At 44.9% G+C, this 24,522-nt stretch overlaps 1 protein-coding gene across 2 annotated transcripts in view; it reads right to left on the bottom strand.

Moving 5' to 3' along the window:
- Window positions 1-1,158: 1,158 nt before the first annotated feature.
- The window catches only part of PRKRA (protein activator of interferon induced protein kinase EIF2AK2), a 700,997-nt gene continuing 677,633 nt past the window's right edge, over window positions 1,159-24,522 (bottom strand). For both annotated transcript variants that reach the window (XM_069616107.1, XM_069616108.1), the window contains one exon: window positions 1,159-1,952. In XM_069616107.1, coding sequence (XP_069472208.1) covers window positions 1,795-1,952 — 158 coding nt within the window. In that variant the 3' untranslated portion in view covers window positions 1,159-1,794. The remainder of the gene's footprint in view (window positions 1,953-24,522) is intronic.

The following is a 24,522-nucleotide window of genomic DNA, read 5'->3' as shown; positions in this document are numbered from 1 at the left end:
ACTGGCAGAGACTCCAATGGGGTCTTCAGCCAATACTTGAAAGATACCACTTGCCATTTGTACTTCTCCCTCAGGGATGAAGGCTAAGGAGGCAGTGTGGACCCCTGAAGGTTTACCCTTGCATCTGGGATCCCCTTTCACATGGTCAGTTGACCCACAAGCATAACATTTTCCAAATGTTTTGACAAATGAGGGCTTCTGCTGGTTTGGCACCAGAGGTTTCACTAGACTGACCTGGTTTCCCATGTGGCTTACCCTTTTTCTGTTTGTGGCTCTCTTTTGGGCGTAGTCCAGGGAGCGCATGCTCCTGGGGCCGCACCCCCACGCGCAACTAAATTTAAAGGTTAAGACAATATTTTCTGGTGAAAAAGGTTCCATTTCCCTTCCCTAACGAGGGATGCCCATACATTATGGCGGAAAGGGAACTTACGACTAGGAGTACGTTAGTCACTCCAGTGAGTAACATATAGTTTCTCCCAGAAATCAATAGTGAAGAAACTATGGGCAATAAGGAATGTGGATGTTTGAGTTGGAACTTTAATCTAGAACATTGTTTGGTACCTTAAAAGAGATTGAGAGCTGGGGAAGGGAGGCATTCCCTCAGGTAAAGATCCCACCTAAGAATTGGAACTTTTGTCCTTTTGAGTTGAACTGAGAATTCTGCTGCTTGTTGACCTTTCAACTTGGAACTTTGCTTAATGATCTGGAAAAGGATTGTGACCTGGGGAAGGTAGTCATTCCTTCAGTTAAAGGTCCCAACTACATTTGGAACACTGATACACTGTCCAGAAGAAGGGAGTCGTTCTTCTGGACCAAGAAAGTCCACTACCCCTTTTAGTTTAGTTGTGAGTGTAAGGGACAGAAGCAGGGTTTTGACACAGAACAGTGGACTCTTGAATTACTTAGACATCCTGACTCAGTCTATAGTGTTTTGGTTGAGGTAGGGAAACCCCTCTTAAAGTTGAGAGGTAGGTTTTCTCTTTTATTTTGATTGATAAAATTATATGCCAACAATAATGCCACCTGTGTGTCAGTCTCCTAACAATATATATAAAATATTTTTTTAACAAAAAGGATCTCGATCCAGTTCAACAACACACATTAAAACATGCAATATGCTAGCAACTGCGCAAGAAAAAAACACCAATAAAACAAGCATTCTTCGAAACAATTTATTTCAGAATAACCAATAATACAATTAGAGAATTTCTTTGAGAAAAAACAAAGCTTTTCTACAGTCACTCGTTCTCTTTAAAATGCCATACATAGTAAATATTATTTTTTTACAGGACACCATTTCTAGAACGGTTAATTTAATAAAGGGAAAACATAAAATTAAAGAAGAATATGTATAAATGTTATTGTTTAAAACTTGTTCCTTTTTCAAAATGATTCCTGTTTATAGTTACACAGTCGTAGGATTTCCACCAAACATTATTTGATATGTGTTTGTTTTTCAAATACATGCACCTTTATAATTATGATACCGTTTGCTAAAGGTTTTCATAACGGGGAGCAGAGTGGGTTTTACCACATTTGTATTACTCAATTAGTTCATAAGGGAATCACTTTATAGTTACTTATTCAAATCATTAAATCTTAATGATGATATTATAAAATATAGCCAAATTTAACAGTTCTGTTTCAGTTACATTATTACATATGTATAGGTTTCCCAGCCTAGGAAACCTTCACATCACAAAACCTATCTAATATCAAGTGGAATTATTCTAGTTTAAAAAATATTTTGAAGGGTTGTATTCTTTAAAAGAGATTGGTGTGTCCCTTTTTAGTTTATTTTCTTAATACCATAATTTTCAAATATTGTAGTGCATTGTGGGCAGCTCCGTTGTGAGCGTTACCGCAGGAGATTCCGGTACCATGGCAAATAATAATTGGACTTGTTGATAATTCAGCTAGACACTGGTACTGCCCGTTCACACTCAGTTCATCTGGAAAAAAAAGAAAAAGCTTTTCAAATAATATTGTACAAAAAGTTGCAGCAACATGTCTGGTCTTAGCAACGTCTATGATTTCATCTGCAATCAAACCTATGAAAATCAAGAGTAGATGTTTGAGGTAAACAAACGAAATGAGAAGTATTGAGCAGTTGTGAATTTTTTGTATTAGCTACTGCGAGGCTGTCGATCATGCCACTATCTACACTAGGTGAGAATCACATGTGTCAGTGGGAAAGAAGTAGAGGGATGCTAATGTCAGTATAAACATGAAGGATGCAACCTGTTGTATTCAACTCAAACTGCTTACTCCTCATAAATCAATATCATGCGTGGGGAGGAGAGCGGGAGGTTCATGTTTCAAAGTTATCTTTAATGAGGGTCTAAATGTTAAAATCTTAATAAAAATTTATTTTTCAGAAAAAAAGAATAGTATCTCAGATGAAATCTCACCTATTCACTCATGAACCAGGTCACATAGAAAATATATCTGTCAATGTATCGATCTTAAAATCAGGTGTAGAATGGAACTCACTCCTGCTCCTTTATATTTTATTAGCTACTTCTAATCTGCACCCACTGTACCAAGTAACACTGCTCTGCTTGCAACAGTCCGATTTATATGCAGGTTTTTGACAGAATTTATTATATGTATTGCTTATTAAACATTTCTAAATAAACTTTTCATACAATTTAAGAAAATATGTGTGTAATAGGTGGTGCTATCATTCAAAATAACAATTAAAATGTTCATTAGAAATATATGTATTGGATCCCCGAACTACAAAATTCAAACTTGTGATACAGAAAGTGAGAGTTCACAACCAGCCACTTAAAGGAATGGTCACCCTCCCACAATTCCCGTTGAATTATCAGTACACCTGCTCCGCACCTCATAGGGAAGCAACATAATTGTGTTTGTTACAGAGTCTTACTTACATTTCGATGCCTTTAACACTGCGACCCACTCTTGTTTGCTATGCCCATCTTGTGTTAACGTGAAGTCAGACACGCGTTAGTACATGCAAACTGGAGTATATGCCCATGCTGGTGACACCTACGGCCACTTAAGAGTACTCTCCAAGTTACGTGCCACCATGGAAAGTCTAATGCAGCATGTATTGGCAGAGAAATGCATTGGCAGATGAATGGATTTTTAGTGTACCAGTGTGGGTCAATGAAAGGATCTGCGTTTCACTAGGCATTCTCTGATAATGTGATTTTTTACCTATTAACTTGACCACAGTTAATAAACCAATATTGTATAAAAATGATATGCTAAATATTTTGTAGACATGTCTCTCTCGATTTATTAATTTCACAAATACTATGATCACCATTGTTCCATCATTTATCATCATTTTCACTAATGCACGTTTATCTAAACTTTTTGTTACATGTCGGTCGTCCACTTTAGCAATTTTTTTGCCCCAGCTTCAATGGATGGTTCACACCCCTCTATGTTTGAACCAGAGAATACTAATGAAGAAATGGAAGCCAGACAAAGTCAAAAACTTCTGGTGCAAGACAATGACACCATAACACATTTCCTGACCTGCAAACAAGACGTATGGCACCAATGCTAGCAACGATATGATGTGATAGTTTATTTTTATAGCGCCTTTAGACAATGGTTTTCAAAGCGCTTCAGGCAGGGGAGGGAACAAGGTAAAATACAATGACATTCTTACAAGGCCATAAACAAATAAGAATGTGAAATTAATTATCGTACTCGGCCTGGCAAGAGCTAAGACAAAGATAAGGAAGGGAGGGGGTGGGTGGTAAGGAAATGGGAACAGACAAGTGACTACCATACTGGGCCTGATGACATTTCTGGTAGAGCCAGAGATTTACAAGAGGTGAGGGGGAGGAGAAAGAAGGAGAGGAACAAAACAAGCGACTATGGTACTAGGCCTGATGACATTTCAGATAGTGCTGCGCGGTGGAGGGGGACACGTGAGGTACGGGGAGACCACCAACCAACATTTTTGCTATCATACTAGGTCCAAGGACAATTCTGATAGAATAAGTGCATAGAAAAAAGTAAGGGGACGGGGGGGATAGAAAAGGAAGAAAGGGAGAGAAGGAGAGACAGTGAAAACAGTGGAGAAGCAAGTGGGGAGAGCGAATACAGTTGCAGAAGTCAGTAATAACACGATGTTGTAAGAGAACAGCAAATGCAGGCCGGGAATCGGGATGAAGATGGGCACAGCATGATTCAGGACAGAAAAATGTGTCTGATGAAAAGCTTTCATCAGACCTTGGGTCGCCAATGCTGTAGTAAAAACTACTGAAACGTATTTCACTCTTTCATATGATGCTTAATGGAACAAATGATAACTGTAAGACTTCCATCTAAAAAGATAGACAATGATCCTTTATGATTTTGCTTGTGGCTTTTTTTAATTTCAAAAGTTCATTTTAGTTGAGGAAGCAGAATTCCAAACAATTGCCAATGCATTTCGGACCTAACATAATGGTCCTTCATCGGGGCGAATTTTGTGATTAGATGAACCTTTGCCACAAGTCTTTATGCCGTATAAAGCTACTCCAAAACATTCACAACTTGAGGGCTGACTTGATTCCTATGCAGGCAACCCACAATTCAACATTTATGTTCACATATGATCCTAATGCAGGTTTCACGGACGCTCTCGGTCTTAAACATAGTTGCTAACATGATCCATTCTATTCTTTAGCTGCTTATCTAGTCCTGTAAGCATGATTCAGGGCCACCATGAGTACACGATGCAGGGGAAGTCCAGCATGAGAAATGAGATGGGTCAATGAGTCCACAAAAGTCAAATCCAAGCATTTGCAACAAGACGGTGAGGGTAAAACCAAATGTATCAAGACAAACTCCTACAGTGGTTTGATGTAGGGGGGTTAGAAGGAAAGGGCTAAAAAGGGGGAGGGGAAAGCAGGATAGAAGGAAACAAGCCAAAACAGGAAACACATGCATGCAAGAAGGGGACATACACAGATATCATAGGCAGCCGGTGGGGGCAAGGGACACACACGGACATCACAGGCAAACGGGGGGAGGGGCAAGGGACACACACGGACATCACAAGCAACCGGAGGGGGGGCAAGGGACACACATGGACATCACAGGCAACCAGAGGGGGGTAAGGGACACACAGACATCACAGGCAACCAGAAGGGGGGCAAGGGACACACACAGACATCACAGGCAACCAGAAGGGGGGCAAAGGACACCCATGGACATCACAGGCAACAAGAGGGGGCAAGGGACACACACAGACATCACAGGCAACCAAAGAGGGAGGCAAGGGACACACACGGACATCACAGGCAACCAGAGGGTGGGCAAGGGACACACACAGACATCAGTCAACCAGAGGTGGGGCAAGGGAGACACAGACATCACAGGCAACCAGATGGGGGGGACGGGGGGCTAAAGGGACACACACGGACATCACAGGCAACCAGAAATCCACCGTGTATGGAAAAACCCAAACACAAATGGGTGGCACACAGAGCGCACGATTCATGCCACAGTAAAGCAAAGGAATAGAAACATAATCAGCAAATTGGAACACAAAAAGTTAGAGATGCGCCCCGCCGTGCGTTGTGCCCACAATCATGGTAAGGCTTACCCCAATGCAGTGCTGCCACGAGGAAGGCAGATCAGGGAGGATGAGGGCTGCAGGAGCGTAGATAGCAGGGCTCCATCGGGTGAACTGATGCCCACATTAACAGAGAATGTCTGTTGCCAGGAGAATTAAACTTGCAGGGCCAACCTATCTGATGATGACCCCTGTTGGGTAAGATTTCCACAGGGCTGGTAAATCTTCCTTGCCTGGTTCAACTCCAGAACTTTTTGCTTTCCTAGTGAGATATTTTCCATTAATACCTCAGTGAGTGGGAACCTTTTTCCACACTCACCTGTCTTTAACTCTTTTTATGGGTGTCATTTTTAAGACTCTCCATAGTGTCTTTTTAAAGTTATCATGTCTAACAACTTATTGGCAATAAGTGCCTGTTGTTGCTGGGTTGCCCTAGGGGCTCCCCCTTTAACTTTCTTGTGCTAACCTTGAGTGAACTACAGTTCCCAAGGGTAGAAAGGATCTTTGGATCCCTTTTACATTTACTTCTGTGAAACCAGCACACCCCACCTTATGTGGAGTGCTGGGGAGATACAATGTATCCCCTTTCACATTTAAACTGTAACAATTATGTTACAGTGACAAGCTTACCTTTAATGGCTGGTGGCAGTGATACCTTTTACTAATTTGGTGCACCTTTACCGCGTGCTGTAATCACAGCTGCAGTAAAGGCACCTAAGGGTGCTCATTTTTACCAAAATGGCCCCTGTCTTCTTTTTCTGCCATTTTAGAGTTTCTTGTCGTTTCTTGTTCCTTCCCCTGACATCCAGGGCGGGAAAATCCTTTGTTTGAGTTTTGTCTTCGGCTGGAGTCCCCTGGACACCCCGCCCAGGCTCCAGTCAGTCTGTAAGCACAGGAAGTGGGGGAGGGGTCCCAAACTTCCCCCTCCTTTGTCTTAGGTCTTCCTTCAACTGGGCCAAATCCCAGTGGGGGGTTGGCTGTCCTGATTGGACAGCCAAACGCCCCTTTCTTGTAAAATGCGGGGAGAGAATGCAGAGGTTGTGTTGCAGTTCCTGATAAATACTGGAAACCTGGAGGCTGAAGTCATGTCGACCACTGGAACTGAAAACCGAAGAGGATGACGAAGGAAAAGCGGCGGGAATGATTTCCAGCGGCCGGAGAGCCTGCTTTGTAACCGGAGCCTGCTGGAGCCCTTCCTTCCGATCGACCTGGGGTCTCCGAAAACGACGACCCGAACCCAGAGGCTGGTGAGACCCACTAGACTCAAGACGACCTGCATTTTGAGCCATCCCACGGGTTCCTGCGACCTTGCGTTCTTGCAATACCCCAATACCCTGGGACCTCCTGCCACTGTGCGGTGCACGGTCTTCCGAATTCCGAATCTCGCTGAAACTTCGTGGGCATCTTGGTCTATCTCCAGAGACACGAATCGAGTCCAAAAAGTCCCCTCACAAGAGTGCTGGACCTTTTAAACGACGAGAATTCAACCGCGATTTTCTGTCTTCATCTGTGCTCCTTGAAAAGGCGCCAAACCCGCAGAACCGCATTCAGCCGCGAGAGAAATCTTGCCTAGAGCCTTCTTCATTGATCCCTGCTGCAAAGTCCCTTCTGAGGTCTTGTGTTCAGTCTCCAGGACAAGGAATCCAGTGACCGGGTATTTGGCTGCAGTCCCTGAAGTTCTCCTGCTGCAATCTCTTCTTCATTGCTGAGGTACTGTGTTGGCTTGGGTATATACTTACCTTAAGCCTGTTGGGATTTCTGTGTAGTCCTGGGGTGTTTTCTGTGATTGGGAGGTCCCTCGTCCAGTACACCCAGTCCCACTGCTAGAATCCTGCTGGCGTGTCTTCTGTGAAGCCCCTGGACCCTCTTCTAACCCTAGAAGTAAAGTACTCACTTGTTTGCCCAGTTTTCCTAAGGAAACTCTGGCTTTTGCTACTAAAGAACTTATTCTAACACTGCCTGTTGGTCACTAGTCCTAGTGACCCCCTTCTGCCACTGAGAACACTCATGCTCTAAGGGAAAGACTTTGAAGGGATTGGGACTTCTGCCTAGAAAAGAAATCAAGTGTTTTTACTTACTTGTAAAGAGTTGGTTGGTAACTGTAATTCTAAGAGTGAACAGTTACAAAAGTTCTTACTGATCTTGGATGTGTGATGCACTATTCTTAAAAGTATGGTTAACATCTTTCCTTCCTTAGCCACTGTTTTGCCAGTCTAAAAGAAAGTAGATGTGAAGGTATTTTACTTTCCTGTGATTAGGTTGTGCCTCTTTACAAAAGTAATGTGTTGGTATCACCATGTTAGTCCTGCTAGGATAACTGTATGAGTGTCCCCCAACTGGGTCTTGCTTCCCCTGACTTGCTGCTAGCCTGTCTTTAAGAAGTCTACAATAGGTTGTTGCCTACCTAGAATATCTATTCTGTAAAGTGTGACATTGGGTTTTACTTTCCCCTTCATTGTGAAGTTAAAGTAAGTGGGTTTTACTTACCTTGTGTTAGCTGTGTGCCATCCAAAACAAGTTACAAGAGTTATTGCTTATCTCCATCTGGGGTTCCCTGATTTCCAAAGCATCTGTAATTATATATTACATCCATTAGGTTTGCTCACCTGGTATAACTGTGTGTTATGACAAAAGTAGTTATAGGTTTTTACTGCACCTAGAATAAGTGTTTCACTATTCACCAAAAGTATATTGGCCAGTTGACTGTTTATGTGATTTGTTCCAAGAGTCACTGTACACCTGGTAGGGCCTACTGTCCTTGTATTACCAAAAGTAATCTAAAAATAACCATTGGTCTTTTACTCCCAAGGAATAGGCTTGGCCTATACTAAATGTGTATAACAAGGTTTTGACTTCCCTAGAACTACTGTTAGGTGTTCCAAATAAGGTCTATACTTGGGTCTGTGTACTTTCAAGTATAGTGTTGTGGTTTATATTGTGATTTCATATAATGTTTCAGTATTTACTTAACCCCTAGATTTATCTGGGCCTACTTGTATTTAAATAAATCCTTTATTTTTATAATACATAGTGTTTCAGTGTTTCTTTGGATCATTTGTATTACAATTTTCACTTGTACTGTATCTACTGCCCTCTCTCCCTCCTAAGATAAGCCTGGCTGCTCTGCCTACGCTACCATGTACTCAGGTGGTACAGTCTTATACTAAGAGTGGAGTCTTGTACTGCCTCAGTTGAATGGTTTTACTAGGCCCTTAACTGGACTTCAGAAAAACTGTCCTAACACTGTTGGCATGCGCTGGGATCAAGGTGGATTGCATTACATTGATTATTGATATACTTTGTGTCCAAAGGAAACCATCCAGTAGGTTTGGTTTAGCCAAGGTAAAGTGTACTTATTGTATTTAACACAAGAACCAACACCATGGCCTGCTTTAGGCCTGAGGACTTCTCTTATGTTGCAATGGAAACTGTGCTCACAATTTGTATAGAGAAGGGCCTCAATTGTGAAGGGAGTAAGCTTGAATTATTACAAAGGTTATGGGACCATATGTATGGTTCCAGTGAACCTGTGTCCACTTCTTACAATATTGCTGGGAGTGAGGATGATGAGGGTTCAGACAGCTGTCCAAACTCCTCAGAGGAGGAATATGAGGGTTCTGATGAGGAGGATGTTAGTTCACCCCCCTCTCCTTCTCCTGCCTCTACCTTACTGCCTACCATGTGCTCTGAGATATCTGAGGCATTGAATATAAGACAATTCCTGTGGGAACACAATATGAAGATGTGGGAATATGAGAAAAAGTATAACAGGTCTGTAGAAGACCATTTTCTGCACCCTTCTTCTTTTTCCAGTTCTTCTATGTCTGCAGCTTCCAGGTTTCCAGAATTGGTGAGTCAGTATGATCTGAAGTGTGACATTGTTGTATGGCTGAAAACTTTTGACCTCACTTGTAAAAGGTTTGGTCTGTGTGAGAGTGATAGAATACCCTGGGTTCTTTTTAGACTTCCCAAGAGGGACTACCATGTGCTCTTGGACTTACCTGAAGCAGAAATAGGTAACTGGGATAGGGTAAAAACAGCTCTCATAGATAGATATAAGAAAACAACTTCTACATATCTATACTCCTTAAGGGACTCTGAGCATAGATGTAGGTCAAAAAGTGCTGTCTCCTCATCCCTTAAGAAATCTGTCAATACTGAGTATAGCAGAAAAGCTGTGGTCTTAGACTCAGCTGAGCCCCCTTGTAAAAAGGCTGAGGCTCTTAACCTTGAAGTAAGAGAGGTCCCCTTAGGAGACCCCTCTTTAGAGATAAAAGGCATTAACTGCCACTCTGAAGGGCACTTGGGTGTAGCACCCATAACTTCAAATAGGGACAAAGCCCCTAGGCCCACAAAGCTAGAGGTCACTCCTGTGACCCCACCTTTAGCTGCTGCTAAGGTGATAGAGCCTCTTGAAAAACCACATGTAGTGGAAGTGGTTCAACTAGTTCCCAGAAACTTAAAAACTTCTGTCCTAGTACCCATATGGTGTAATACCATTAACCAGGTCACTGCTGTGACCCCACCTTCAGTTAACACTGAGTTTATAGAACCTCTTGAAAACCCACCTAGAGTGGAAGTGGTTCAACCTGTGGATAGAAACTTATGTATTCCTGTCCAATCTATAACACTGTGTAAAAACTTTGTTGAACCTGACAAGAACCTTAGTGTTCATGTCACACACCCTGTGTGGTGTATGTCCTTTAGAATAAAGGCCCCTTCAGTTAAACCTGTAGTGGCTGAAACATTTGAAAACCCACTTACAGTGGAAATGCTTCCTAAAACTCTAAACATGGATACGCCTGAAAACCCACTTACAGTGGAGGTGATCCAGATGGATGTACAAAGCTTAGGTGTTTTTAACAACCCTAAGAGGGCAAGGAGTTTCCTTGACCCCAAGGTAGGAATTGAATTTTCTCCTTTAGTTCAGAGTGCCCAGAATGTAAGTTCTAGGCCTGAAAAACTGAACACCAAAAAGAGTTATAAGAAACCTAAGAGTAGCTTTCTTACTAGGCCTTCTAATAAAAAGCCTGTGACTCCAACTACTCCTACAGGAGAGATGGATAGGTGTTCTGACAAGGCTAGGGTCTCTGTTTCAAGAGACCACTCTAAACCAGTAGGATCCTCTATAGCGAATCCTACTGTAAGTCCTAATGTTAGCAGGGCAACCTCTAACAAAGGCACATCAAAATCTAGACTATTAGGGAAATGGGAGCACAAACCATGCTCTACCATTTCAGTTCCAATTCTAAAGTCTTTGACCCACACTACTTCTGAGGAAGGGGTGGATAGACAAGATGGAAACCTAACTAGGCCTTTGAGGACTGGTAAACCTCAAAGCTGGTGGAAATCCAGAAAAGATATGTCTAAGGCTAAACCCCTTGACATTGTGGGCTCTTCTGCTGAAGACCCCCTTGTAAATCCTAGAGTTAGAAGGGAAAACCCTAACCAAGGTAAAAACAGATCTAAGAGCAAGTGGAAGGATGTACAATGCTTTGCCACAACCCCTCCAACTAGGATACCTGAGACCCAACCTGCTCATGTGAGAGAGGTGGTGAGGAATCATGGAGACCCCTCTAGGTCTAAGGGAATTCTTTATAAGAACCCCTTTAAAAAGCCTATTGTAGGTTCAGAGGTTGTCACAACTTCTGAGGGACTGTTTAAACAGATCCCCTATACCTTAGACAAGAGTAAAGTGCCCAACACTACTTGTAGGTCATATAGTTTGCAAATGATAACTAATATAAGAAAAAGTATCACAGCAAGGGTTACAAAAAGATTGCTAGTTGACTCAGCAAACAGTTTAACCGACTAGAAACAAGAGATCTATCCAGGTGAGGATTAGCTTCCCCTGTTCCTTAGTCTGGGGGGGACGAGTATTGGGTAAGATTTCCACAGGGCTGGTAAATCTTCCTTGCCTGGTTCAACTCCAGAACTTTTTGCTTTCCTAGTGAGATATTTTCCATTAATACCTCAGTGAGTGGGAACCTTTTTCCACACTCACCTGTCTTTAACTCTTTTTATGGGTGTCATTTTTAAGACTCTCCATAGTGTCTTTTTAAAGTTATCATGTCTAACAACTTATTGGCAATAAGTGCCTGTTGTTGCTGGGTTGCCCTAGGGGCTCCCCCTTTAACTTTCTTGTGCTAACCTTGAGTGAACTACAGTTCCCAAGGGTAGAAAGGATCTTTGGATCCCTTTTACATTTACTTCTGTGAAACCAGCACACCCCACCTTATGTGGAGTGCTGGGGAGATACAATGTATCCCCTTTCACATTTAAACTGTAACAATTATGTTACAGTGACAAGCTTACCTTTAATGGCTGGTGGCAGTGATACCTTTTACTAATTTGGTGCACCTTTACCGCGTGCTGTAATCACAGCTGCAGTAAAGGCACCTAAGGGTGCTCATTTTTACCAAAATGGCCCCTGTCTTCTTTTTCTGCCATTTTAGAGTTTCTTGTCGTTTCTTGTTCCTTCCCCTGACATCCAGGGCGGGAAAATCCTTTGTTTGAGTTTTGTCTTCGGCTGGAGTCCCCTGGACACCCCGCCCAGGCTCCAGTCAGTCTGTAAGCACAGGAAGTGGGGGAGGGGTCCCAAACTTCCCCCTCCTTTGTCTTAGGTCTTCCTTCAACTGGGCCAAATCCCAGTGGGGGGTTGGCTGTCCTGATTGGACAGCCAAACGCCCCTTTCTTGTAAAATGCGGGGAGAGAATGCAGAGGTTGTGTTGCAGTTCCTGATAAATACTGGAAACCTGGAGGCTGAAGTCATGTCGACCACTGGAACTGAAAACCGAAGAGGATGACGAAGGAAAAGCGGCGGGAATGATTTCCAGCGGCCGGAGAGCCTGCTTTGTAACCGGAGCCTGCTGGAGCCCTTCCTTCTGATCGACCTGGGGTCTCCGAAAACGACGACCCGAACCCAGAGGCTGGTGAGACCCACTAGACTCAAGACGACCTGCATTTTGAGCCATCCCACGGGTTCCTGCGACCTTGCGTTCTTGCAATACCCCAATACCCTGGGACCTCCTGCCACTGTGCGGTGCACGGTCTTCCGAATTCCGAATCTCGCTGAAACTTCGTGGGCATCTTGGTCTATCTCCAGAGACACGAATCGAGTCCAAAAAGTCCCCTCACAAGAGTGCTGGACCTTTTAAACGACGAGAATTCAACCGCGATTTTCTGTCTTCATGTGTGCTCCTTGAAAAGGCGCCAAACCCGCAGAACCGCATTCAGCCGCGAGAGAAATCTTGCCTAGAGCCTTCTTCATTGATCCCTGCTGCAAAGTCCCTTCTGAGGTCTTGTGTTCAGTCTCCAGGACAAGGAATCCAGTGACCGGGTATTTGGCTGCAGTCCCTGAAGTTCTCCTGCTGCAATCTCTTCTTCATTGCTGAGGTACTGTGTTGGCTTGGGTATATACTTACCTTAAGCCTGTTGGGATTTCTGTGTAGTCCTGGGGTGTTTTCTGTGATTGGGAGGTCCCTCGTCCAGTACACCCAGTCCCACTGCTAGAATCCTGCTGGCGTGTCTTCTGTGAAGCCCCTGGACCCTCTTCTAACCCTAGAAGTAAAGTACTCACTTGTTTGCCCAGTTTTCCTAAGGAAACTCTGGCTTTTGCTACTAAAGAACTTATTCTAACACTGCCTGTTGGTCACTAGTCCTAGTGACCCCCTTCTGCCACTGAGAACACTCATGCTCTAAGGGAAAGACTTTGAAGGGATTGGGACTTCTGCCTAGAAAAGAAATCAAGTGTTTTTACTTACTTGTAAAGAGTTGGTTGGTAACTGTAATTCTAAGAGTGAACAGTTACAAAAGTTCTTACTGATCTTGGATGTGTGATGCACTATTCTTAAAAGTATGGTTAACATCTTTCCTTCCTTAGCCACTGTTTTGCCAGTCTAAAAGAAAGTAGATGTGAAGGTATTTTACTTTCCTGTGATTAGGTTGTGCCTCTTTACAAAAGTAATGTGTTGGTATCACCATGTTAGTCCTGCTAGGATAACTGTATGAGTGTCCCCCAACTGGGTCTTGCTTCCCCTGACTTGCTGCTAGCCTGTCTTTAAGAAGTCTACAATAGGTTGTTGCCTACCTAGAATATCTATTCTGTAAAGTGTGACATTGGGTTTTACTTTCCCCTTCATTGTGAAGTTAAAGTAAATGGGTTTTACTTACCTTGTGTTAGCTGTGTGCCATCCAAAACAAGTTACAAGAGTTATTGCTTATCTCCATCTGGGGTTCCCTGATTTCCAAAGCATCTGTAATTATATATTACATCCATTAGGTTTGCTCACCTGGTATAACTGTGTGTTATGACAAAAGTAGTTATAGGTTTTTACTGCACCTAGAATAAGTGTTTCACTATTCACCAAAAGTATATTGGCCAGTTGACTGTTTATGTGATTTGTTCCAAGAGTCACTGTACACCTGGTAGGGCCTACTGTCCTTGTATTACCAAAAGTAATCTAAAAATAACCATTGGTCTTTTACTCCCAAGGAATAGGCTTGGCCTATACTAAATGTGTATAACAAGGTTTTGACTTCCCTAGAACTACTGTTAGGTGTTCCAAATAAGGTCTATACTTGGGTCTGTGTACTTTCAAGTATAGTGTTGTGGTTTATATTGTGATTTCATATAATGTTTCAGTATTTACTTAACCCCTAGATTTATCTGGGCCTACTTGTATTTAAATAAATCCTTTATTTTTATAATACATAGTGTTTCAGTGTTTCTTTGGATCATTTGTATTACAATTTTCACTTGTACTGTATCTACTGCCCTCTCTCCCTCCTAAGATAAGCCTGGCTGCTCTGCCTACGCTACCATGTACTCAGGTGGTACAGTCTTATACTAAGAGTGGAGTCTTGTACTGCCTCAGTTGAATGGTTTTACTAGGCCCTTAACTGGACTTCAGAAAAACTGTCCTAACAACCCCCACAACAGTACATTCGTTTATAGGTGGACCCTTGTCCATCATGGTATGCGGCAACACTGCGCTTCTACCTCCCCTTCCCTGGGGCCAGCCCACCCCCCTCTCACACAGTAAAAAACCTAGGCTGCACTATGGATGCTGGCCTAACCCTCTCCCGACAGATCAACAATGTGCCTAAATGTTGTCACTACCATCTCAAACTTCTCAGACGCATCGTTCCCTACCTCTCCTTCCCGAACAGACTTGCAGCTGTTATGTCTATTGTAATATCGAGACTGGACTATGCGAACTCCCTATACCTAGGAGTCCGGACATACCACCTTAATAAACTCCAAAGAGAGCAAAATGCTGCTGCTAAACTGCTCCTCGCCCTGGGTCCAAGAGACCACACCTCTCTGGCTCTCCGAACCCTCCACTAGCTCCCAGTTGGACGAAGGGCCACTTTCAAGACCCTGTGCATCACTCACCATGCAGTGCACAAGACCGGCCCAATATACCTGCAAGAAAAATTAAAACCTTACCTCCCACCCCGCACCCTAAGATCAAGCACTGCCCTCCTTTTAGTGATCGCAACCACTAACTGTCAGGAACGGAGGATCTGGTTTCTCAGCCTTGGCCCCGACTCTATGGAACTCGCTTCCCCCACACATTCGATACACCCAAGACTATATGACATTCTGCAAAGCACTAAAAACGTGGCTCTTCCATAACACCAACCCCAACCTTAAGAAGCGACTGAATTTGCAACAACCCAATGACTAAATACACAAGGGACTCCCAACCATGTCATCAATGAATACGCCCATCGATTTGGCTATTGACAACCGTATGCCTGAATACAGAATAATGATCTCCTTGGATCATAACTCCTCCCAATTCCCATGAGGCCGCTGTGTCCCACAGCCCATTTGGTCTGTGTTGTCGCTGTGTGCCCTGCCCCGGATTCCCGCGATATCGCTGTGTACCCCTTGGCCCCCGTGCCTTCGCTATATGCCCCATCCCCTCCAGTCCACTGTGTAACACTGCATGCCCCCATACTCATTTGTCCCCCGTATTTTGCTGTGCCCCCACCCTTTAGCCCCCGTGTTGTCACTGCATATCCCCACCCACTGGCTCCGGTGATACCGCTATGTACCCCTCTGTTCCACAGGTTATCGCTGTTTGCCCAGCCCCTCTAGTTTACCTGTGATATCTCAATATGCCCCTTTGTCCCCCATGTTGTCACTGTGTTCCACTGCTCACTTGCTACCTGTGTATTCATTGTTAGCCCCCCCAAGTCCCCTTGTTATCGAGGTATGCCCAACCCCTCTGTGCCCCTCTAGCCCACCGTGCTGTCGATATGTTTCCCGACCCTCTGGCTCCTCGTGCTGTCATAAGTGTTCCCCTCTGGTCCCCTGTGCTGTCGCTGTTCGACAACACGCCTAGTCCCCGTGTGTCGCTGTGTACCCCTGCCCTCCTGTTCACGTGATGTCGCTATGTATCCCTCTGTATTGCCCTCCCCTCTAGTCCCCGTCATATTGCTGTGTGCCCCGCTGTGCTTGTGTGTCGCTGTGTACCCTGCCTTCTTGTTCCCCATGATGTTGCTATGTATCCCTCTGCCCCCCGTCCTGTCGCTATAAGCCCATCCCTCTAGTCGGTATGTATCCCTCTGGCCCCCGTCTTGTCTCTGTAAGCCCAACCCTCCAGTCACTGTGACGTCCCTGAGTGCCCCTACCCCCTCAAGCTCCTGTGTTGTTGCTGCGTATGCCTGCCCCTCTTGCCCTCCGCCCTGTAACCCTCTGGCCCCTGTCGCTGTATGCCCAGCCTGCTAATCCCTGTGATGTCCCCATTGTGCCCCTATCACTCCAGCCCATGTGCTGTCGATGCATACCCCGCCCAAGGTTACCGTGATGTCGCTCTTTACCCAGCTCCTCTTTTCCCCTCGATGTCACTGTGTACCCACAACCCCTTAGGTCCCCACATTTCACTGTTGCCATGGCCATCTCATCACTGCGCCCCCAAACCGCTGGTCCACTATGATGCCACTGTGTGCACGGCCCCTTGCCTCCCCGCGGGAAACTTTTTGTTATAGTTAGCCTTGTGGTTATTTGAACCAAGGTACTAGCAGAACTCTAAAATGTAAATCCAATACTTTTATCCTCACCGCTGCACACCAGTGTTAGGCAGAATCCTGTGCAGTTCCCTTAGGGAGCACTACAGAAGATTAAGACTACAGGTGAGAGCAATAAATCCCCTTTGGTACCAGTCCGTACCACAAAGATTTAGTTGGTAGCTGTGGCTGAGCAGTCAGACTTATCTCAAGAGGGAGATGAGCAGTATTCAGGGTTTACACAATAAGCCTACTGTACTATGGTACAAGGAAACACTGACCAAAGCTTTGTATTAAAAAGTAGATCTATATTTTATACACTTCTAGTAAAACACATTTATCACAATCATCAAGCAAGTTAAATTAGGTCAAGGAAAAATATACACACTCCCTAGTTAAATTGTAGACCAAGTGAAACAGAGTAAAAACTGAGCAAAGCGGCACAGTGAAAACCACACACAAGGGGTACTCTAGCAATTTCTCACAAGGGAGGGAAAGCAAAAGTTATATAGAAATAGTTTCTTACACACCCTAGCAACACTTCCCATAAGTTTGTGAACCACTTTAAGCAAAACAGTGCATCAGTATTAAATATACTTAAATGAAAACTGAGCAAAATGGCATTTCACAAGTTTTAGAAAGGGGAAGAAAAGGGTAGTTATAAGAAGTAGGTGCACCAACAGTTCTAGTTGAGAATCAATCGAAAGAAGGCAGTTCTAACAAATGTGGCCATTTGACCATTTTAGCAGTTTTGGGTTTTCCCCTTTCATTTGCATCAACCATCTCAAGGGTTGGTGGTCTGTTTGAATGATGAAAGTAGATCCATACAAGTATGGTCTAAACTTCTTCAAAGCCCACACAATGGCAAAACATTCTCTCTCAATAGTTGCCCACCTTGTTTCAGGTTCCAGTTGATTGAGTACTGCACCTATACCTATATTGGAAGCATCTGTTTGTACAATGAAGGGTTGGTGGTAGTCAGGAGCTCTGAGAACTGGAGCTTGACAAAGGGCTTTCTTTAGGCTTTCAAAGGCCTGATTGCACTCCTCATTCCATTTGATCTTTTTAGGGAGCCTAGGAGAAGAGATTACATTCAGTGTAGAAGCTATGGACCCATAGTTCTCAATGAAATTCCTGTAATACCCAGTGAGGCCTAGGATGGCACTCACCTGGGTCTGAGTAGAAGGGGTTGTCCAATTTTGCACAGCTTCAATCTTGCTGAGCAAAGGCCTTATTTCACCACCTCCTACCTCATGCCCAAGGTAGACCACTTTACCCTGACCAATTTGACATTTACTTGCCTTTATGGTCAGATGGGCCTGTTCCAGAGCCTGCAAAACATATCCTAGGTGGTCAACATGTTCTTTCCAAGTAGGGCTGAACACTGCAATGTCATCCAAGTATGCCATGCAGAGGTCCTCCATCCCATTCACAACCTGATTAACCATCCTTTGGAATGTAGCAGATGCATTCTTTAATCCAAAAAGGCCTAACCTTAAATTGGTATAAGCCAGCTGGGGTGGAGAATGCAGTTTTCTCCTTGGCATGGTCAGTCAGGGCTATTTGCCAATAGCCTGACGTGAGATCAAATGTGCTGAGGAACTTGGCTGAACCAAGTCTATCCACCAGCTCATCTGTCCTTGGCAAAGGATGGGCATCAGTCTTGGTGACTGCATTTAGAGCTCTATAGTCCACACAGAATCTCAACTCCTTGGATCCTGCCTTTGGTACTAACACAATTGGGCTAGACTATGGACTAGTAGAGGGCTCTATTACCCCGAGATCAAGCATCTTGTTGACCTCTCCTTTGATGTGGGTTCTTACATTTTCTGACTTCCCGTAGCCCCCTGTTTTTGACAGGTAAACAGTCACCAGTTTGGATATCATGCTGGCCCCAAGGGGTCAAGCCTGGTGCTAGAGAAAACGGAGGGGCACATTGATTTAACAAAACTTTGCACTCCTCCTGTTGCTCAGGTGTCTATTTTCTCATCCAAAGGTTTGCCTCTGCGGAGGTCAGGTAGAGGTGCACTCTCCTCCTCCTGTTGAGCTGAAGCTAGAAGCAGAGCTCTTAGTTCTGGTCTCGAGATATAAGCTTTTAGACGGTTGATGTGAAAGACTCTAGGAGCCTCCTTAGGATTGCCTAAGACCACCAGATAGTTCACCTCTCCAGGTTTTCCCACAACCTTGAAGGGTCCCATCCATTTGTCCTTCAAGGCCCTCTGCCTTGTTGGGACCATAACAAGAACTAGCTGGTCTTGAGCGAACTCAACCATGTTGGCCTTCTGGCCATGCCAATGTTTGATCAGAGCCTGACCTGCTTCCAAGTTATCACTTGCCTCAGCCATCATGTGTGACATTCTCCTCCGGAGTCCTATCACATAGTCAGAGACTCGGGGTGGGGTGGGGGAAGGAGCACTCTCCAACCCCTCCTTGATCAGGGCCAATGGACCTCTCACCGGATGGCCATAGCGAAGTTCAAAGGGACTGTAACCCACTCCCTCCTGAGGGACTTCTCTATATGCAAAGAGAAGGCATGGCAATAGAAGATCCCACTTTTTCTTAAGGGGGTCCTCTAAAGCTCCTATCATGCACTTCATGGTTCTGTTGAACCTTTCTACCAACCCATTTGTCTGAGGGTGGTATGCTGTTGAGAACTTGTAGGTAACTCCCCAGATTTTCCACATGGCCTTCATGTAGTGGGACATAAAATGTGACCCCCTGTTGGATATTACCTCCTTAGGAAACCCAACCCTGGTAAAAATACCAAGGAGGGTCTTAGCCACAGCAGGAGCTGTAACAGTCCTCATAGGAATTGCTTCAGGGAACCTAGTAGCATGGTCTACTACAACAAGTATAAACCTGTTGCCTGAAGAAGTTGGAGGATCAAGGCGACCAACAATGTTCATTCCTACCCTCTCAAATGGTACTCCCACCACAGGGAGAGGCACTAGAGGTGCCACGTTCTTGGAGCCACTTTTACCAGAAGTTTGGCAAGTGTCAACTCTTGCAATACTTATCTACCTCAGCCCCCATTTTAGGCCAATAAAAGTAGAGAGAGAGCCTTTCCTTGATCTTCTTGAAGCTCAAGTGACCAGCCAAAGGTATCTCATGGGCTAGTTGCAAGAATTGGAGTCTGTTCTCTTGGGGCACTACAAGTCCTTGTAGTCTCCAGGGGTTGACTCTGTCGGTTTACTATAGAAGAGGCCATCTTCCCAGTGTAACCTATACTTCCCAGGCTCTTGCCCTTCAAGCTGAGAAGCTGCCTGGTGGCGAAGACCTTCCAGAGTTGGACATTCTCTTTGTCCCTTACTGAAGTCTGCCCTGTTGGGGCCACCTTCTGCCAGTAAAGACTGCAGCTCAGGATGGTCCACAGGGTCAAATATTCGACCGCAAATATTTCCCTATGGGATTTTCACATTGTTCGAGGCTACCACTTTTTCTGACAGCCTCTAACATACCGTGGGTTTATTTTTATATTAACTTCACTCCGGTAGGTTTTATTTGCCAGAACTTTAATATAAATTCATTCTCGTGTCTTTCTCTAAACTCCTAACCCAGGTCGGGATCCTTTGTTCGTCCGTTTGGCGGGCTTCTGCCCAGAAGCCCTCCTTTCGGTGCCACTGAGTCTGGGGTGGGTCCATTGTGTGGGAGGGGCAGTAGGACCCCTGGACAGGGTTGCCTCAGCAACCCATGTTTCACTCTATCCTGATAGGCTGGAGGGTCTCCCGCCAAGGATGACACTCCACTGTGTGAGTGACAGTTAGGCTGTATGAATGGGGCTCTTTTTGCATAAAAGCAGGGTCCGGAGGACTGGAAGAGGAAGACGTCACCACTGGAACTAAGAAGCCGAAGAAGAGAGAAGCCAAAGACATCTGCAACGAATGAACCACCGGTGAAGCCCTGCTGCAGCATCTCACCACTTTTCTCCACACGATGAGAGAAGATCTTCATCTGCAAGAGCCTTCTTCCCTTGAGCTGGTGGGGCCAACCAGTTTCCCAATCGCCTTCCCGGACCTGCCTTGGTCGAATCACCAGTACCCAGTACTCGGAGGCCGGATAGCCAGGCACCAGTCCACCCGGACCGCGATTTAAAGGAGCGTACCTTTTATTCGTCGGGCAGCACCGCGGTTGGTTTCATCCCTGGGTAGTGCAGTAACTCGAACCTTCCTCCACGACAAGAGCCTCTCTTCCTCTGCTGGTTCCCCCGAACTGCAGGAACTACCAGGAACAACCGCCACCGCAGGAGCCACTTCTTCATTTTAAAGGTACATTGTTCCGCCAGGCCGCCCTTTCTTCGCGGTAGCACTAAAGGTGTTTTAAATCCTTTACCTACCTGTTGGGTTGGCCGCCCCTCTCCCTTAACATTGTCTTTCGCTTTCTGCATCCACCTTTTCAAAATCGTTAACCAAAGACTTGACTGCAGTTACAAGAACATTTCGCTCCTGGGCCCTTGCCGTGTACCACTGACTCTGGCACAGGCCTACTGTCTCTGGCTACATTTGTTAGAACTGCCTTCATTAGATTGATTCTCAACTAGAAATGTGTTGGTGCACCTACTTCTTATAACTACCCTTTTCTTCCCCTTTCTAAAACTTGTGAAATGCCATTTTGCTCAGTTTTCATTTAAGTATATTTAATACTGATGCACTGTTTTGCTTAAAGTGGCTCACAAACTTATGGGAAGTGTTGCTAGGGTGTGTAAGAAACTATTTCTATATAACTTTTGCTTTCCCTCCCTTGTGAGAAATTGCTAGAGTACCCCTTGTGTGTGGTTTTCACTGTGCCGCTTTGCTCAGTTTTTACTCTGTTTCACTTGGTCTACAATTTAACTAGGGAGTGTGTATATTTTTCCTTGACCTAATTTAACTTGCTTGATGATTGTGATAAATGTGTTTTACTAGAAGTGTATAAAATATATATCTACTTTTTAATACAAAGCTTTGGTCAGTGTTTCCTTGTACCATAGTACAGTAGGCCTATTGTGTAAACCCTGAATACTGCTCATCTCCCTCTTGAGATAAGTCTGACTGCTCAACCACAGCTACCAACTAAATCTTTGTGGTACGGACTGATACCAAAGGGGATTTATTGCTCTCACCTGTAGTCTTAATCTTCTGTAGTGCTCCCTAAGGGAACTGCACAGGATTCTGCCTAACACACACATTCAAATGATATTTTCACCACCACTCCTAATGCTAGGATGCAGCTACCATCAGGCAATTACATCAGCTCCACATATAACTGGTGCACCCACGCACCATATGACACATACTCTCTCTACTGACCTGGACTGCGGTCCCCGAGGGCATGCATACCCACAACCCCTTAGATCCCTACGTTTCACTGGTGCCCAGACCGTCTCGTAACTTCCGCCAGTCCAATATAACGCCATTGTGTGCCCAGCCCCTTGGCTCCCCACAGAGTCGTTATGCGCCCCCCACTTCCCACCTGGTCCCTAAGACATTGCAGTGTACCTCATGCCCCTCTAGTGTCCCACCTGGTCCTCTAAAATCCCTCTAGTGTCCCATGTAGTCGATGTGTGCCCTGCGCCTCCGGTCCCTGATGTCACTGTATACCCGCAGCCCCTCTGGTCCCGTGATGCCTCTCTATACTTCTTGCCCCTTCATGCCTGCTGTTTGCCATCCCCTGACCCCGCGATGTCGCTATGTACCCAGCCCTCCGGTCCCCATGTACCATTCCCAAGCATGCACTCCTGTCCGTGCCTTAGCACATGCACAGTCTGGGTTCTCCAGACCAAGTACTGTATTGCGTCTTCACATTCGTGCTGCGCTTGGCCTGCGGGAGTGTCCTGCTTTCTTCCCTCGCCCCCCCCCCTTGTCACTTAACGCTTTCGAAGTGCACTGTGCTCAAGCGCTTTGTGGATGAACTATCATGTCATATCATATCACTACGCTTACCATCTACTCTACACCATCACACAATTAGAGTACAGCGATATCCCTCAATAAATTAGGCCTAGCTGCTCATATACAAACACTACCCCATGAACACCTCATCACACTAATAAAACGCAGCTATATCTCATGACAAACCGGCCTAGCTGCTCACATAAGCGTCCTAAAGGCCTAACACAGCCAGAACCCAGTCTGGGTGTCCACCCACCAGACTGCACACATTCAACTGATATCTTCACCACCACACCTAACGCTAGGATGCAGCTAACATCAGGCAATTACATCAGCTGCACACATAACTGGTGCACCCCCGCACCCAACACCACTTACTCTCTCTACTAACCTGGACTCCGGTCCCACAGGGCGTTCAACCTACCAGCGCTTTGAGGTCATACAAATGATATATAGAGCGCTATATAAATGCCAAATAACATAACATATCATGACTTACCCATTTAGTTCTTTGCATGCTGATAACATTGATGTATGATGTACGGGGAACTCTTTTTTTCGGTGGGTCCCCACTGCATGAGTATTGCATGACTTTACAAAAAATCTTATGCAAACACTACTACACTTAATCAGCCTCATTAGCTGTATTCTGTTTGATGGAACTAAGGTTTTTACATTTCTAACCCATATCCATCCGTCCCTCCATCTCTTTCTCCCTCCCTTCCAAAATTAAAGTGTCTGCCTATTAGTACCCGGCGAGGGTCAATCAGAATGTAACAAACATTCTCATTGGCCCTCGCCGGGGCTTTACCCGACCGGGAATCCCTCGGTCGGGATTCCTTGCCATTGTTCCCGGCGGGTGGCGGGGCAGCCCCTCAGCCAATGAGGAGGCTTGAAACGGGGCCATACCCGCTTCGAGCCTCCACGCGGCTGGAGGCTGCCATCCTCCCCTGCCGGGGATTCAGGTGTTTTATTTCCTCCTCCCTCCCCTACAAACAATGCCCTCCCCGCCCTCCCAACCCCACTTACCTTCTTATTTCTCCTTATTCGGGAGCGAACGCCCAGCGCGTCCCTTCCTGATGGCTGCCAAAGAAAGGGAAAACGGACTCCGTGTTCCCTTCCCCGGCAGCCATTTTCTTTGACATTTGTTTTTCTGTTCTGAAATACCACTGCGTTTCGGAACAGAAAAAATGCTATTAGTACCCCAGTCTTGCGCGCCGGGGTACTAATAGCAATAAGCCCCTCGCCATAGTTATAACTATGGGCCCCGGGGCATTACCTGACTCGGTAATGCCCCCGCGGCTCGGGGCTTACTGCTTAATTAATTTTGACGGTTTGTTGTTTATCACTTGTCAGTGTACAATAAAATGGTGGACCACACTGGAAAATATCAAATCATTCATTTTGAAACGGACCGTTTCAGCAGTTCCCAATTATATTAGTATTAGTTCATTTAAAATGGTAAAATGCAGTGGTTGCATAGTGAAGTGAACTCATCAAAATGTTGCATTTAACCACATGCTGGCCCTTCACTTTGTCCATTGCCTTATTGCCCCATATGCCTGTCCAAGCCTGATCTGAAATTGTGGCTGGCTTTTTCATACAATAGTTACTACCAATAAAATACCATCTTCATGGAAAAATACAGAGATCATGCCTCCAGGGACGTTATTTGGCGGGTTGCATCTGCGAACCCTCAAAAAAAGTTTTCAAAAAACATTTTGTTTTTTTAAAAATGTAAGTTCCTGATCTCTGGCCAGCGCCACGTGGCTCTTTGTTTCTGGAGTGGCTGGCATTCCTGTTCGGGCCTTTTTAAAAAAAGAGGGATTTCCACAAGTTTAACACTTTGAGCAGTGACCCTAAATAAGAAAGAATAGGAATAACAAATAAGTTGTCTTTCTGGAATTCTATACAATAACTGCGAGACTCAATAAAGGTTCATTTCAGGCACACTTCAGGGGGGTGGGTCACTGATTTAGTCTGTTCTTGAACACCTCAACTCAGCCTTTCATCCTTCTGATGTTGATAAATGAGTACCAACACAGGTTGGGTGATGTTTTATGTATATTTGTTCTATATAAAGCGCGT

This window comes from Ambystoma mexicanum, chromosome 9, assembly GCF_040938575.1.
Source record: "Ambystoma mexicanum isolate Mex_15411 chromosome 9, UKY_AmexF1_1, whole genome shotgun sequence".
Taxonomy (NCBI): Eukaryota; Metazoa; Chordata; class Amphibia; order Caudata; family Ambystomatidae; genus Ambystoma; species Ambystoma mexicanum.
This window is presented reverse-complemented; position numbering and strand designations above follow the sequence as displayed.